At 37.1% G+C, this 16218-nt stretch overlaps 1 protein-coding gene across 1 annotated transcript in view; it reads right to left on the bottom strand.

The window, feature by feature from the left end:
* The window catches only part of LOC146002418 (tetratricopeptide repeat protein 37), a 54354-nt gene that overhangs the window by 27952 nt on the left and 10184 nt on the right, over positions 1–16218 (bottom strand). The window contains exons 3-8 of the mRNA XM_083140243.1: positions 14687–14922; positions 8013–8214; positions 6931–7291; positions 4691–4935; positions 2669–2974; positions 1205–1384 (exon numbers count right to left, since the gene is read on the bottom strand). Of these exons, the coding sequence (XP_082996369.1) occupies positions 1205–1384; positions 2669–2974; positions 4691–4935; positions 6931–7291; positions 8013–8214; positions 14687–14922 (1530 nt within the window). The remainder of the gene's footprint in view (positions 1–1204; positions 1385–2668; positions 2975–4690; positions 4936–6930; positions 7292–8012; positions 8215–14686; positions 14923–16218) is intronic.

Here is a 16218-nt window from a genome sequence, read left to right as displayed (position 1 = left end):
AGATGAGAGTGACGTTATCTCTCAAAAGCTCAAAAGCCTATACAGAAATCACCTGGCTGTTTGCCCGAGAAAACCTCTTCAAAAATATAATTGTTGTTATTTACTTCCTTAATGATTCAAACAAGATGTTTGTGTAACACTGGAAACAAAATGTTTCTGTGCTGTGCTTATAAAGATATTAATATGTTATTCACAGCACTTTGTGCATTTGGAACTACAGCTGTATTTTGTTTTGTATTTTACTGTTGTGATAATCTTGTGCCAAATACATTTCTGAATTATAATTATTATTTCTTAAAATATTACACTAGAAAAGCTAAGGATTTTTACATTTGGATAATCTTTTCATATTTCAAGAAGTAAAAAAAACATGACGAAACACAACTTACACTATCCACATACATATTTATTTTTGTATTCCGTGGTTTCCATCCACACTAAATAGAAGGGTTGTTCAAATCAAACCAAGACTTTTGATTTTTCAGAATAACAGAACTCACCCAGAAATATACAAAAGACTTTACTTACAAGAGACAAGTATCTACTGTTACCACATGGAGTGCTAACATTGTCCATAATAAAGATGTGCATAATGGTTTCAATCACTAAGGGCATTGTGTTTATCGATGACAATGCAGGTCCCCATACTGCCCACCAAATGATTTACATACTGCAGACTCGGTCAAGAGTAACTGAGTAACTGCCACCCCCTATCAGCCTGGACCTCTCGCCAAGTGGTTTTCACCTGTTTTGACCCTTAAAGAAGTTCCTCGGAGCCAAGCAGTTCAGCAGTAATGAAGAGGTGAAGCAACCAGCCTGATCATGGCTGACGTACTGAGAAATATTTCTATGCTGCTGGTATTGAAACACTAGTGAAATTCCGGGATAAGTTTATTAGCCTAGAGAGGGATTACACCAAGAAACAAAGTACTTTCTAGATGTCCAAATGTATTTTTTTATTCTGAAAAATTCGGTTTGACTTGAAATGCCCTCGTAAGTAAATATGTGGATAATGCAAGTACATGTTTCATACTTATGAGATGGATTACCTTGTCATATATACTTTTTCACTTAACGAGCTCCATCTGTATGCTGCTTGAATTTGTCATTCAGCAGTGTCCTCTTATACAGCTAAGACAAATTTCTCCAGTTATACTACACCTTATAAAAGAGCACGATAAAACTCTATTTTAGTAGCATTTACCTCTTTCCCTTGTTGCCTGTAAATATCGCTCAACCCACAGCCAGCTTCCACACATCTTGGGTTAAGGTGAAATGCTTTCTGGTAGCACCTCCGAGCCTTCTCAATATCATTTCCATACAGTCGATAATAGTCCGCTAAGTACACAAATGGTGTGCAGCAGTATGGATCCAACTTTGCAGCCTATGAAATTTTTCATACTTTCATACATATTTTTATACACATTTTTCTACATAACTATATGAAGAGGAAAAGTAAAAACTAATGGACATTTTCTTTAAGAAACATTATTCATTCCATAACTCTCATTTACTTAAATTTAAATTGCATGTAAATTTGTGATTTATTTAGAGTTTACATACTTTATTACTATTATATCTAACGTACATGATGCAGAATTTGAAAATTTAGCTGCTTAGCTCTAATGTTCTCAAATAACTTTTCTGGAATTTAAGGGACAATGGCTATGATCTATGTCTGAATATTTCCATATATCAATAAGTAATTTAATTAATATAGGGGAATGGATCTTTTCACAAAATTGTTGTTTAACTTTCATGTAAGTAAAACAGGCAGGCAAATAGGCACCAAAGACAAAAATATTAACTTAAAAGACACTATAAAATAAAAAAGAGGTAGTGAACATGAACTTGTTATTAATTTACTTAGTTGCAATCTTACTAACTTCAATTTTTTACATTCTCTTTTGTTATTTTTGTGCTGCTTCTCTGTTATTCTTGGCTAACTATGACGATGATGACAGATGGTGAGAAGCTGAAATTAATGAAGGGATATTACAAGATATTACCTTCTACAGCATAGTGTGGAGACGGTCAAAGTAGGGAAAGAATGTGGAATATGCAAAAAGAACTGAAAAGGGACTTTTAGGCAAGATTATGTAAAATAGGCACTAAATCTCTTAACATGCATTATCAGGTTACAAACAACATGAAACAGATTTAAAACATTAAAGGTAAGGTAAAGGTGAAGTCCCCTGTGCATATAGCACTATGCTATGAAAGCACATTTAGGAGATGTGCGAGTAGGGCCCCATACATTCTCGAAGTCAGCCATTTTGGAGGTAATGTGATCAGCACCATATTCCTGCAGGGTTGCCCCAAGGTACACGTTAATTTAAGGTTGGGTGAGCCACAGAACCACTTTATGCAGGGATGAGGCTGGGGAAACTCCAATCTTAGATTGCTCACACCGGGAATCAAACCTGGGTCTCCAGCGCAATATAATTTTTTCACCCTATCGACTAGATTACCACAGCCTTAAAACACTGAAGATTAAGTTTTAATGCAAAGGAACAAAAAAAGCAAGTAGGCTAAAATCTGCACCCTAGTCAACTTATCACTAACCTGGCAGTTGTAAATTAATATGACATAATAAACAGTAGTTGCAAATAAACTATTCTCAAGGTGAGAAATATACGTACGTATGTAATCATACACACAAACACACCTTAAGAAAGGACATCAAGCTCTCATTGTGCCTCTGTGTGTGCCACTGCAACTTTCCAAGCTCAAACCACAATTCGGCGGAATTTGCATCAGTGGAAACTGCAGAGTGGATAAGATTGAGAGCTTCATCTGTCTTTCCTTCCTTCTTCAGGAGGAACCCCTTCAGTAGCAGCACAACAGACTTGTGGTTATCGTGGTTTGTTAGAGCATTTAATACTTTTAAGGTATCTTCAGATTTTCCTAGCCCTATCATCGCTCTAGCCATGTGGACGAGTATATCGTCATTATTGTTGTTCCCTTTAAGAGCCTGGAAAGAAAGTAAATAAAGCAATCAATTCAAACTGAGCATGTAACCACTTACTTTGGAAAAACAAATTCCCTGACTTTTCCAAACAATTTTAAAATAGATTTCCAGACCATTCTGTGACGCTTTAACATGGTAATAACCAAGTTTTGAGTTAAACTGATTGAATAAAATTTATTCAACTTTCTTCAACATGAACAAAGTAAACTATAGAAACATTTTTTACATAGATTACCTCCCACAATGAAATGGATTTTTCATTCCCAAATCCTGGCAAGGACACAAAAACACTACTTTCCATGACTTTTTGGATATATTTTCAAGATTCCCTTATTTTTCCATGAAGTTTTCACATGTACTAATTGATTTACCTGACTTTCCTAGGATTTCCAGAACAGTTGAAAGTTGGTCTTCATACCAGACTTAGCTGCGATTGCATGCAATTTAATTTTATTTATTATGGGCTTGTAAACCCTTTGGCCATTCAAATCCCACATTATATGAGGACAACCCTTAACAAAAACAAAACATCCAACACAGCTCTTGCGATAAAATAAAATAACATTTTAAAATTATTTATTCATTATGTAATATCATTAACACCACATTCCTTGTTTTTACAGGAGGCAACATTTTATAAACTTCTTGTTTGTATCATCAAACTCCATAGATTTGGGAGAAAAACCAAGGACCATGGATATTACATAATTTGTTGAATTAGTTCCAAGATCATTAATTCTTTGTTGTTGGCAAAACACAATATATCGTAGCTGCTAGGTTTTCGGTTTTGACATAAAATTTTTATCACTTATCACTAGATGTTATTATTGTCTTATTGTACATTCACTGTTGGCACCCAGGTGAAATAATTGATAATTTGAAATTAAAATGTTGGGTGACTCAGCGCTTAAAACTATTGTTCCCTTGTTCCCATCATGACTTGTGATTATACGGGGACAAGCTCCTTATTGATAACAATGAAAGGATAGGTCTTAAAACAAACCATCTCAATTAAAACACATTATGAGGGGGACAAACTTCTTACCAAGACTAAATGCAATAATATTTCTGAGGACTAAAATTTCCACATCTATACTACAAGCTGAGGCTGTAAAGGGGCACTCGGCACACATAAGGATATAACACAGGACAACACACAGCACCTAGATTATATCGGCTGTGTGTCCAGGTGCCGGAGTTTCTAATGCCTGCAAGAATGCAGCCCAAGGGGTAATACTTCGAAGTAAGGTTGACACTTGGGTGACTTCTGAAATGGTCACCCCTTACAACCAATGAAATAAAGTTTCAAAATTCATTGCATTTAAATTTCTTTTGTTTGTATAGTTTTAATGCATTGTGTTGCATTTCTCTCTAGTTTATTATTAGTATTGGCAGTCGATTTCATGTTTTCACAAGAATAAATGTTTTGGGTTTCTACTGAATGCTCTGGAAAACTTGATCATTTCTGTCTTTTCTTACATTTCTGTCTTTTCTTAATAGATATACAATATTTCATTTTTTTAAATATTTTACAGGGCATTTAATCTGTCCCATATATTTGCATTTGCAGCTACATTCCAAAGTATATATTTCTGAATTTAAGTAATGAATACTATACATTTTCTACTTCAAGACGCAAAATAGTTTCTTGCATCAAAAAATCACAATATTATTACTTTTTCTACATTACTGAAAAATTGAGAAACATGCTAGATTTACCTTCTTACACAGATTAATGCCTTCATTTAACTTTTCTTCTGTCTCCTGCAGGCATAAAGCTTTCATCAGACTAGAATTCAAAATATCTTCCAAATGACTTCGTCTTTCATCATCAGCTTTCAGCTGCTGAACATGTTTGAGACCTTCCAATGCAGAGTACTCAGCGTCACAATAATTGTGCAAGGAGATGTGGCACACTGTTAACAGTGACCATGCATAGTATGAAGTTGGCATGGATCGAACAGCTGTTAAGATGAAGAAATATGTTAATTTTTAAGTGCACTGATTTTTCTATTTGAAGTAGCTCTCGGGGTCCTATCATTTACGGGTAATTACAGGTGCAATGCAGATGTAGCATCCTTCACATTTTTTACATTGCTTCATGAATAAGTACTTTCTTTATTTTTTAAAAATTTTTGCTATTCTGCTACTTTCTGGGAAATGCAGAGACAAGGATGAAGGATGAAGACACACTCAAAAAGGAATATTGATGTCCAGCCCAGGGCTCAAACCTGGAATCTTCACTCAACAGGCTCTGCATTATAAACCCAATATTCATCATATGCAAAAACATTTCAGAACCTAATTTACAAAATACCTGAAACCTCCATATTGTTAGTCTACACTCATCATTAGGGCTCACAAGATGAGAGCCTAAAAGTTCTCCCTGAATATATAAAAAAAAAAACAACTTTAAACTGAGATTAAAATTACTTATGATATTGAAATGTACACCTGAAAATTTAATAAATGACAAAAGTAACAGTGAAAGTAACTGAATTTTCCACACCTGGATATTTGGAGGTTTAGACTACTAAAGTGAAGGGAAAAGAAACAATTACCATGCTACTGTACTTTTTATCTACAGCTACCCGCTATCTTAAGTCTTTGATATCTGATGTTATGTATGTAACCAGGTGCTAATATGCCTGCCATTTCCAACATAGAATATTAGGAGAAATAAACATGACTAAAATACATGAAATAACTATGAAGAAAAAGAAACCTGAAAAATATATGAAAAATGCAATAAAGAACTGCAAATAGTACTGAAAATTACGAGTAACCCAAATAAGGTAAAAAAATGCAAAATAATAACAATATTTTCAAGTTTCATGTTGTTGCATTCAAAACACCAGTGGTGTGGCGTGACTTTTTCAAAAGTGTTATCAGCCATCAGTATGACAATTATGCCTGTTAGACATCACCCCCCCCCCCCTTTCCCCAGGAAAAAACATGTCTTCGATATAGATTTTTGTTCATTTCGTTCTTCTCTTTGCAATCCGCACAGTGATTAAGCCACAAACACTCCTAGAAAGAACTACCACTCATGAAACAGTTACTGTGAAAATCCAATGAATAGTGGTGGACCCTTGTCAATTCTTCATCTGTCTTGGTTTCTTTGCAATGAGGTGCAAAGGGGAAAAAGAAGACCCACAATTTTCTTGGGTCAGTTTGACATTTGTGTGGTGAGCAGATGACAGAACTCTGCTCCTCCAGCGTCAGTCAAAATGGAAAGGAAGCCCAGCTGTACGTACCACTGTTGCCAACTTAGTATTTTGGAGCAAGGTTTATCCAAATCACGAATCGCACCAAGGAACTATCTTTTCATCTATTACCTAACTGGTCTCAGCTGTAGTTAAAACCAGCCTTGGCTTTGCAGTCTACCTCTAGTTGCTTCACAGAAATCCCCATTTTAGGTGGGATTTAGTTCTTTTCTGTCAATCCAATTTGACAACACTGGCCAGATCCAGCATGGCCTGACCAGTAACTGGGCCCCTTAACAGGCATATGAATAACCCCGTAACACACTTTGCCCCAAAGCCTTCTCCCACTCTTCCTTTGCATTGACAACCTCTCCTCTTGTTACCTCTTCAGGGTAGCAGAACGGCCTCCTTCTGCACTTCTGTTGGCTGCAGAAAAGAAAGTCCTATGCAATAACTACTTGATGGCAACACTGTTGGTTAACATATTTAACAATGTTGTCATTTCATTTAAATAACTTTTTTTTTTAATTCTTCACATTTTGCTGTTACCTCTGGTAACACCGGTTACATGCATGCCACATGTAAACACAGCTAAAAATCACATGGTTCCTACAAAGTTAAACTAAGCAACATGGAAACAGTGCTTTGCAAGTTCTAACTGAAATGGCAAAGACTACTAACATCTGTGACAATTGCATCATGGGAGATGAATTGTCATGCTTGTCAATATCCAACACCAGAGAGTATACATACCTTCCATTAAAGCATCTCTAGCTTCCACAATAAGTTTCCTTTTGTACAACTGGGAACCTTTGGCTAATGCAGCCATGCTAGAGTTTTCATTTAGAGCCAGGAGCTTATTGTAATAATCCTCTATCTTGTCTTCAAAGATGTCCATGTCTCTAGACTTATCCAGAACAGATTCATTGTAAACTTTACAGATCCATTCCAATGGATAGACCAGCTTCGGAAACAAGGAGTGCATTCTCCTTGCTTCTTCTAGTAGTGTGTCGTACTTCCTGTGTTTGTAAAGGAGCTTCAGGTATTTCTTGAAGTTTTCCTCATTAAACTGAGTTGTAGAATCATTTACTATATTTGCCATTGATTCCACCAACTGGAAATGAATTAATATTTAGTAATAAGGGTTATGATAAAGCAATTTAGAATAGAATAGAATATTATTTATTACATATACAGTCAACCCTTGATTCTACAACCTTTCACCGTTCCTGGGAAAAGGGTCGTTATTTTGAAAGGGTCATTATTAGAATTTGGACTGATTTCAATTCACCCCTGATTTCAAAAACTTGCATGGAAATTGTACTTACGCAGTTTATGAACAGCTCCTGTGGCAAAACTACAAAATATATGAATTAAAAAATAATTTATTTTAATAGGTAGACCTCTCTTGTGCTACCCACTAGATTATGCTAGTGGAGTAGTTAGCATACCATCCTATGAGGCTGTTTGAAATCTGGGTACAGTATGGCTGTTCCACTGGTTTCAGGAGGGATTTATTAATAGAGTCCTGAGGAAAAGAGGTATGTCTTTTACCTGTTTGAACAATGACAGGGGGAAAGATATAAATCTTCTTCACCATGCGGCATTGGAATTGCACAAAAAAGCTACTGTTTTCACGCTGCTAGGTGTGAATTCCACCAAACGAGGCCAGCTGGCATTTAAAGGTTAATATGCATGGAACAATCAGATAGTTAAAAAAATAAAGTGATACATTTTCATAGAGAACTTTAAGTGCAAAATCATATGGATGCATAGAAAGACAGTTCGCCATGAATATTTTTATACATTCTGTGCAACGATGAATACTAGCTCACCAAGGATGCATGTTTTGGAGGCAAATCCTGAACTTGTGAAAGAATAGAGTAGATCTTCTCCCAGAGGGCTGTAGATTTCTCCTTGTCTCTTCCAACAACATCCTCTTGTTGTTTCAAGCTGTCCACACAGAGTTCTAGATCCTGTAGCTGCAATGCCAACTGTGCCAATTTGTTAGAAGTTTCTACAAATTTTTCTGCATCGCTGGGAAGTACAAGAGAAACATGCTTAAATAGATTCAGAATTTTTACAGAAAATGCAAACACACAAATAAGAAACAAAGATAACTGAAATTACATACTAAGAACATGACTGAAACAAAATGGCATTTTATGCTAATCCAGCTTTAGAATGGAATACCAATTTTATTTGTGGTATTTGGCTAGATTGTTGTGCTGACACGTTACCAGTTGAAATAACAATTGAAGGGCTCAGGTGTAAAACATGGTAAGTGACAAAATGCAGGTTTCGAGATATTGAAAGTTGATGTTTCAAAAAAATCTGATTTACAAATTAAAATAATTTCTAAATTATTTACAAGAAATATGATTCACTTGTATTCACTTACTATCATACAAACATGATATTTCATCAGAATTATTTTTTTCGGTGGTGATACATGTGATTTGTTTGGGGGTTGTTCAAGGAATTGTTGTAGTTACCATGCTTTACATGCAACGATATTATCAAAACAAGTGATCAGATACCGCTTTATTCAAGCTAACTTGAGATGTCAGTTCAATAATAATATTTTGACATTAGACTTTTTATAGCAACCATAACAATTTATAACACAAAAATGAAAGCCTTCAATAATAATAATTTTATTCATTAAACAATAACCTGAGCCAGTAGCGGCTCGTGGTGATCCAAAGTGGAGGGGCGATAGCTCACAAATTTGCTCTATTGATTTGCTTTATTTTACTTCGCCTTTTGTGCCACATTTGGCTAATTTGCGAAGATGGGGAGGGATAAGTGATATGATGAAATTGATGAATGGACACTCACAAAATCCATGCCCAGGCCGGGATTCGAACACGGGATCCCTGGCATCGTAGCGCGATGTGCTAACCACTCCGCCATGGGGGCCGGCACAAATTTGCTCTACTAGTAATGAGAGTTTAAATAATGAATTTCGTATAACAGCCAACATGATAAGAAATTGATACATTCGTGTTTTCAGAATATCATGTTTTACACGTTTTAAATTAATAATTATTTAACAGTAATGCAAAGAAGATGGAAGAAGAAATAGAATTCGAAGAGATTTAGTCGTTTAACAGAGGGGAAAATTCAGAAGAAGGGATATTAATTTTTACACAACTTGATAAGCACAATGACGAATATTTACGTGAATTGATAGTGAAAATTTCTAGTAAAAAGTTACACAGAAAATGTCTCCTGTCCAACATGACTAATTGATATGTGAAATAGGGCACCAAAATAAATATCTCACTGGAAAGGTGATATCTGCTTTACCAGAAGCTCTAAAGTAAAAACTTCAAACTTACCAGAAGTCTTCAGACATGCTTGTAACTGAAATTTATCCTTCTGTCCTTCAACGCAAAATTTGCAAGTGAACTCACGACCTCCCTTCTTTGACACTTGTTCTAGATTCAAATTTGGACTAGATTTTTTGTTTATTTTTCCATCTGGTAGAAAAACTTCGCAAAACAATTTCTCCACACTGTTCATCGCGACAAATGCACAACTACCGAAAAAGCTTCACTTCACTTTTCCATGGAAAACGAAGAGTCGTTTTATTGCTTCGGGGTTGCCAGACAATTTTGCTAAATTTTAAGAAATTTGAAGTGATACGGTCCAGGTATTAAGCGTATGGCTACAAGGCTTGGTCTTCACGGCCAGAAGAAGATAAATCATAAGCAGATATATTCTGTGTGTAATGCTTGCTATATCATGGTTCAATGTATTTGAATGTTTCGGACATAACGTCCAGTTTATATTAAATATGTTAATTGTTCACCGTCTGGTTTTTATCTTGTGCAACTTATATTAATCTACATTACCATGTCCTTCACTCCGAACCTATCAACTTGGCGCTGCGGACAGTGAATAGAAAATTTGAAGGATTCTAATCGTATCGTCAGGATGACTTTATGACTTTATCGGCACGGGATAGTGGCAAGTACGATTTCATGTAGCAAATCAACAAGACGGTGTTTTACAGGTAACATTCAATTTGCTAACATTGTTCACGCTTAAGCAAAAACAAGTTTCAGTTACACATCGTAACTTTTATATTTTCCAGTTATTTCCATCAGTTAACATAATTTGACGTTTCAACAACATGGCTCTCAACATTACATTCAGCGAATTTGCTGAAGAAAATGAAGATATCGAGAGTTATTTCATGCGTTTTGATCAACTCTGCCTTGCCCAGAATGTGGCAAATGAAAGAAAAGCAGCAGTTCTATTAGCAGTCATTGGTGCTAAGGCTTTCCAAGTACTTCGCAATATTACGGCTCCTGAAATGCCATATAATCTAACATATGCTATCATTTATGACAAAATGGTTCAGCACTTCAGGCCCAAAACAAACAAGTTTGCAGAAAGGTTCAAGTTTCGAAAATGTTTTCAGTCTCAAGGAGAATCAATTGCTCAATTCGTAGTGAGAATCAAACAACAAGCAGCCAAGTGTGTGTATGAGCAGTATTTAGATGAGGCACTTGTTGAACAATTCATCGTTGGTATACATTCAGATTCTGCTCGGAAAAGATTATTATCTGAAAGTGATCTTTCCTTTGCTAAATGTCAAGAAATTGCTTTACATTGTGAGTTATTAGAACGAGAAGTTAAATTATTCTCAAATAAGTACAATACAGATTCTGTGACTTTTGCCACCAGCTCAAGAAATTTGACGCGGATGAATCCAGATCGCCACACAGACCCTTCGACGAGTTCACGCCCGGGAGAAATGAAGCAGAACAGCCGCAATCAACCTCAGAACTCAACTGCTACCAAGCAAAATCCTCACTCCCAATGCGGCAACTACACAAAGGAAACGATCCGCTGGCTTATGCAATCTTGCGCCACGCTAGGGATACCAAATACTATCGTATCCGACAACGGCCCAACGTTCACTTCTCTCGAATTTCGTAACTTCTGCCTTAAGAATGGCATCAAACATGTTACTTCGCCGCCTTATCACAGCCCTAGCAACGGCTTAGCCGAACGATACGTTCGTACTGTCAAAACCGCTCTTGTCAAGCTTATAACTGACAAACCCAATCTGAGCACGCTTGAACTTGATATGGGGATCGCCAACCTTCTTTTCATCCTTCGGAACACGCGACTGGGTGGAAAAGGAAGCCTGCCAGCACTTTCGGTCTTGAAACACCGACCCAGATTTTGGTGGGAACCAAACAATCTACCTCTCTCGAGTGAATCTCCGTTCAAGCCGAGGAAGTCAGCAAAGTTTCAGAACGATTCTTCATCGAGATATGGTACTTTCGCCATCAACTCAGCAGTTTGGGTTCAATCACCTAAGCACGGTACTCCAAATTACATCCCAGGAGTTGTCATTCGTCGAATTGGGGATAGTATCCTCTACGAGATAATGTTGGAAGATGGAATCAAACGAGTGGTACATCCCAGGTGGTTGAAGAGACGTGTTTCACGTGACACTGCAGATGACGACGACTTCAACGTTACGATACCAAATAGAAATTCAACAAATCCCGGTGGAACAGTACCAGAACCTACCCCAGGCAGAGCCGGATACCCAGGACCAGGTCCTAGCACACCTCACTCATCTCCGAGAAGGTCTACCAGGGTTCGCCGCCCACCAGATCGATACGGTCATCAGCATACCTGATTTTTTTTTTAATGGGACACCTGGAGGGATGATACGGTCCAGGTATTAAGCGTATGGCTACAAGGCTTGGTCTTCACGGCCAGAAGAAGATAAATCATAAGCAGATATATTCTGTGTGTAATGCTTGCTATATCATGGTTCAATGTATTTGAATGTTTCGGACATAACGTCCAGTTTATATTAAATATGTTAATTGTTCACCGTCTGGTTTTTATCTTGTGCAACTTATATTAATCTACATTACCATGTCCTTCACTCCGAACCTATCATGAAGTTTACAGGTTCCTGTAGCGACTCTTGGTGAGTTTAGATGACGAGTCTTTAATTTATTTAACATCCGGCTTTAAAAAGAAATTGGAGAACTTTGTCACATTATCAGGAATTTTTTCAAACGTGCTAATCAAAACATGTATTTAAATCTACATGACGTACTCCACATCATTGTAAACCAAATGTACTTTGCACTAAATTCAGAAAAAATACAATGCATATAGCTACACGATAATTTTGCGTGTAACAAGAATCTATAGCCGACTTCTGTGGCTAGCATAACGAATTACATAGCCAGGGCTCCTGGGTTCGAATCCCAGCATGGGTATGTGTGTTCTTTGTGAGTGCCCCTCCATCAATTTCATTATACCATCATCACTCATCCTAATCATCGTGATTACCGAAAAGTAGCAAAAAGCGACGATAAATAACAAAAATCATGCAAGAGTCTGTACTTTTTCAGTTAGCGACATTTTCTTTCCTCTTTGGAAATTGCGTTATTTATTGCTCTACTCTTGTCATAAATGAATAAGATTATGGAATACAGAATAATTTTTTTCAACGGTTGGTAATTTTCTTTCTTACGTTAACTTCATTGCTTCTGGCAACTCTTCATTGTTTACTGTTCTCTGGAGAGAGAGCCAGTTTTGCCTAGGGGGTGGGTTTCGGACGACAAACCCTCCGTCCTCCCAGCCAGAGATCCCGCACGTGTTATTCCCTCAGTTCCCTCGCCTTTTACCCCTGGCGACTGCACCTGAGAATGCTCTACGTCTCGTAAAGTGGGAGGACGGTGCCTCACCAGATTTCTCTCGAAGTTCCGTATTCCCCCGCATGGTGGCGTGCAAACTTCGCAATTGTCGCGGAAGAATGAATACAGAACCGACTAACCAACGATCTATAAGCAATGGAATATTTGCAATTCAGACAATGTAAAAGCTAACATATAAATGTTAATGTAATGTTTGTTCACTTGCGGTTGCACACGGCAGTGCGGCGTCCGTATCCTCCTTATGACCGGCCGCCCCTGACCTGAGCTACTTGTTGTAACAAGTATTTGCTTTCCTATGTCTATGACTGAAATGAACACCATTAGAAAAGTAGATTTCATTATTTTATTACGTTAGTATTTTTTTAAAAAATAAGTTCTGAATGCTTGTGATTAAAAAAAACTTGTGATTAAAAAAAACTTCCTTATATCTATATGGAGATCAACATTCATAAAAAAATGTTTATATATGAGCGGTTTTTCAGATTCACATATCTACTTCCACACACACACGTATGCCAAGCAGAATGTGATTCACAAGCCTCTCTTGATACAAAGCTGTGTTATGTAGACTATCCAAATTGCATCCAATGGCAATATTAGATTCTTGATTCAATAAGCAATTTATACCTAAAATAAGGATTTTTTTTCGATACACGAAAAACGATTTTTTTTCGAAAAACTAAAAACGATTTTCTTTTTTTTGAAAACCGAAAAATTTCATTTCGAAGATCGAAAAGGCCATCCCTAGTTTATATCTTCAAGATAACAATTACCGGCTCCAGTGGCGGAGTGGTTAAGAAATTGCGCTATAACGCCAGGGGTCCCAGGTTCAAATCCCGACCTGGGCATGGATTTCTATGAGTGATTATTCATATTTCATCATATCATCACTTATCTCCATCTTCGCAAATAAGCCAAAAGTGAAGTTATTTATATCTGGAAGAAGAAAAGTATGTGCTTCTCTACTAGATCGCAGTCCACATCCAGGTACGAGAGTAAAATTTATTTCGAAACTGCTATTATGAGCACTGCTGCATGTAAACAATGGTATCTACAGTAGATACCACGTTTTACATGAAATAGAATGTACATGGCCATGCACAGTTTTAGTCGCATTTCTGATTGGCAACCTCTTCGTTCTCCTCATTCTTAGTCGGTGGTATATATTCCGGGTCATTATGGGAATCATATACACTTTCTAACTCGTTCTCATCTTTGCTGTTGCCTCAATACTCGCGAACTTTCTGAGACACGTTGCAAATCAGTAACAGCTGTTTCGCCGCCATATTTGCTACTTACCATACTTTACATGAAACAACTGTTGGATACCATAACTTTCAACAAGTCTAGCTCTGTCATCTGTTGACGAAACGAAACACTTCGAGTACGTTGCGACTCCATTTACGATGGACTACACGATGCACATTGTAACTACAAAATGACCAAAATGTCACTTACCATGTTTTACACCCGAGCCCTTCAATTAATATTATTATTAAGCTAGTTTAGTTACGATGACAGATTCATATTTGGGAGTTTACTGGCTCAAATTAGACACAGTTGGGCATTAAGACAGAGGATTTTACATGGATTCAGTCACTACATGTGAATGCCTACATAGTACCTTTAAAAAAAGCCAAAGTCCGCTACTTCCACCTTCCCAATGAGGTTAACCTAATGGTACAAATAAGCAATGCTATTACAACCTACCAACTTGTTTTCTTTCATACTTTGTTGTATTGTAAAATAAAAATAGATATCATGAGATTATCAAAGATAATGCAATGAGATTTCAGGTGTACCTTTTATAAAGTTCTAGCAGCTGCTTATATACAGATACAAGCTCCTTTCTATTCTTCTCCGAGTCATCCTTTTCATAGTAGGCTGCCAACCCTTGCCAGGCAAGGAGCTGGGTTGGGGACACCTCAATTGCCTTCTTAAATGCATTTACAGCTTGATCCTTCTGCTCAGTCTCTTGCAAGGCAGCTCCAAAGAGAACCAACCCAACATAATTATTCCTATCAGCTTTCAATACAACCTGAAAACAAAAGACAATGCAATAATACATAGCAATTAAACAATACGACCGGCAAGAGTTTTCAATGTTTCTAACCCACACTGATTTTAGCATTCCCAATCAATAATTACTTGTGCTGAAAGGTGGTACACACTCAGAAATTTCTTGCTTAAGTGCACTTTGATATTATTATATAAATTAAGGTTCTCTTGCCACCTCAATGCAGAGCAAATTAAGTGGTTGGTTTACGCTCTTCCCACCAAAGGTTCCAGTTTTGATCTATGGACTAGCATGGCTATTTCTGAGTGCTCCTTCATCAATTCCATATAATCATCATTCATCTACATCAATTAATATTTAAAAAACACATTAGTTTACTGCACAATTGTCTGTACTGTACAGACTTGACATTGTTTAGTAATCTTGAACTTATCTTTCCAAGATACATCTTCACAGAAAGTAATCACAACCTTGTATATTTATTGGTTAAGCTTAACATCCACTGAGATGCAGAGAAACATGGCAACAGAACTTCTGTTGTCTGTTTCTATTTAAATCAAATGGTGCAACACCCACTACAGCGAAACATGAGGAATTTCCGTGCCAGATGTCTGCAGGTTTCTAGGGTGGAAATTTTCGGTTGGCCATGTCTCCAAATGCCCTCTTGGGTGATTCCGCACCTCTTCGTTTAACTCTGGCAAGCATCATGCTTGGCTCTGCTGTAACCAAACATGGAAAATATTCTGCCCGGTAGTGTGGTTCACAGCATGGTGAGGTACATGAGCAGATTACCCTCAGAAAGACACATGGAATTTTCCACTCGGAGGTAAGGGATGGGGCGGCGTTTCTGGCATCTCAGTGGGCGATCTCCTTTAGACACGCTTGAGAGAACAGACCAGTGACTTCTAGTGCATACAATTTTACCTTTATATCTTCAGAGGTATTCAAGTAATTGATTAATGATTGTTGGCTTCCACTGACGAATGGAGAGGGCAATCAGTACACCTAATTTTGCATTTGCTTGAATGATTTCTGACACATCACAATGTTAAAAATGCCTTCATTGTAGACTTCAGATTAACTTAGACAAAAAGATGGGACAAATGAAGATAATTTACATAGAGTTGAAGCCAGAATTTTACATAGTCTTCCACTCCATTAAATTAGTTTGTGATTTTCAAAGATGTAAAGTTTTGGTCTGTGAAGAATTTAAAAGTGAAAAGTAAGTTGTGCATGTGACTACACTCCTAAGTCTGCTGCCTGAAGCAATCTTTAGTACGGAGAATGTACACCCAAGAAAAGAAAGGAAATTATGGA

Source organism: Lepisma saccharinum, chromosome 1, assembly GCF_977018435.1.
Source record: "Lepisma saccharinum chromosome 1, izLepSacc3.1, whole genome shotgun sequence".
Lineage (NCBI taxonomy): Eukaryota > Metazoa > Arthropoda > Insecta > Zygentoma > Lepismatidae > Lepisma > Lepisma saccharinum.
This window is presented reverse-complemented; position numbering and strand designations above follow the sequence as displayed.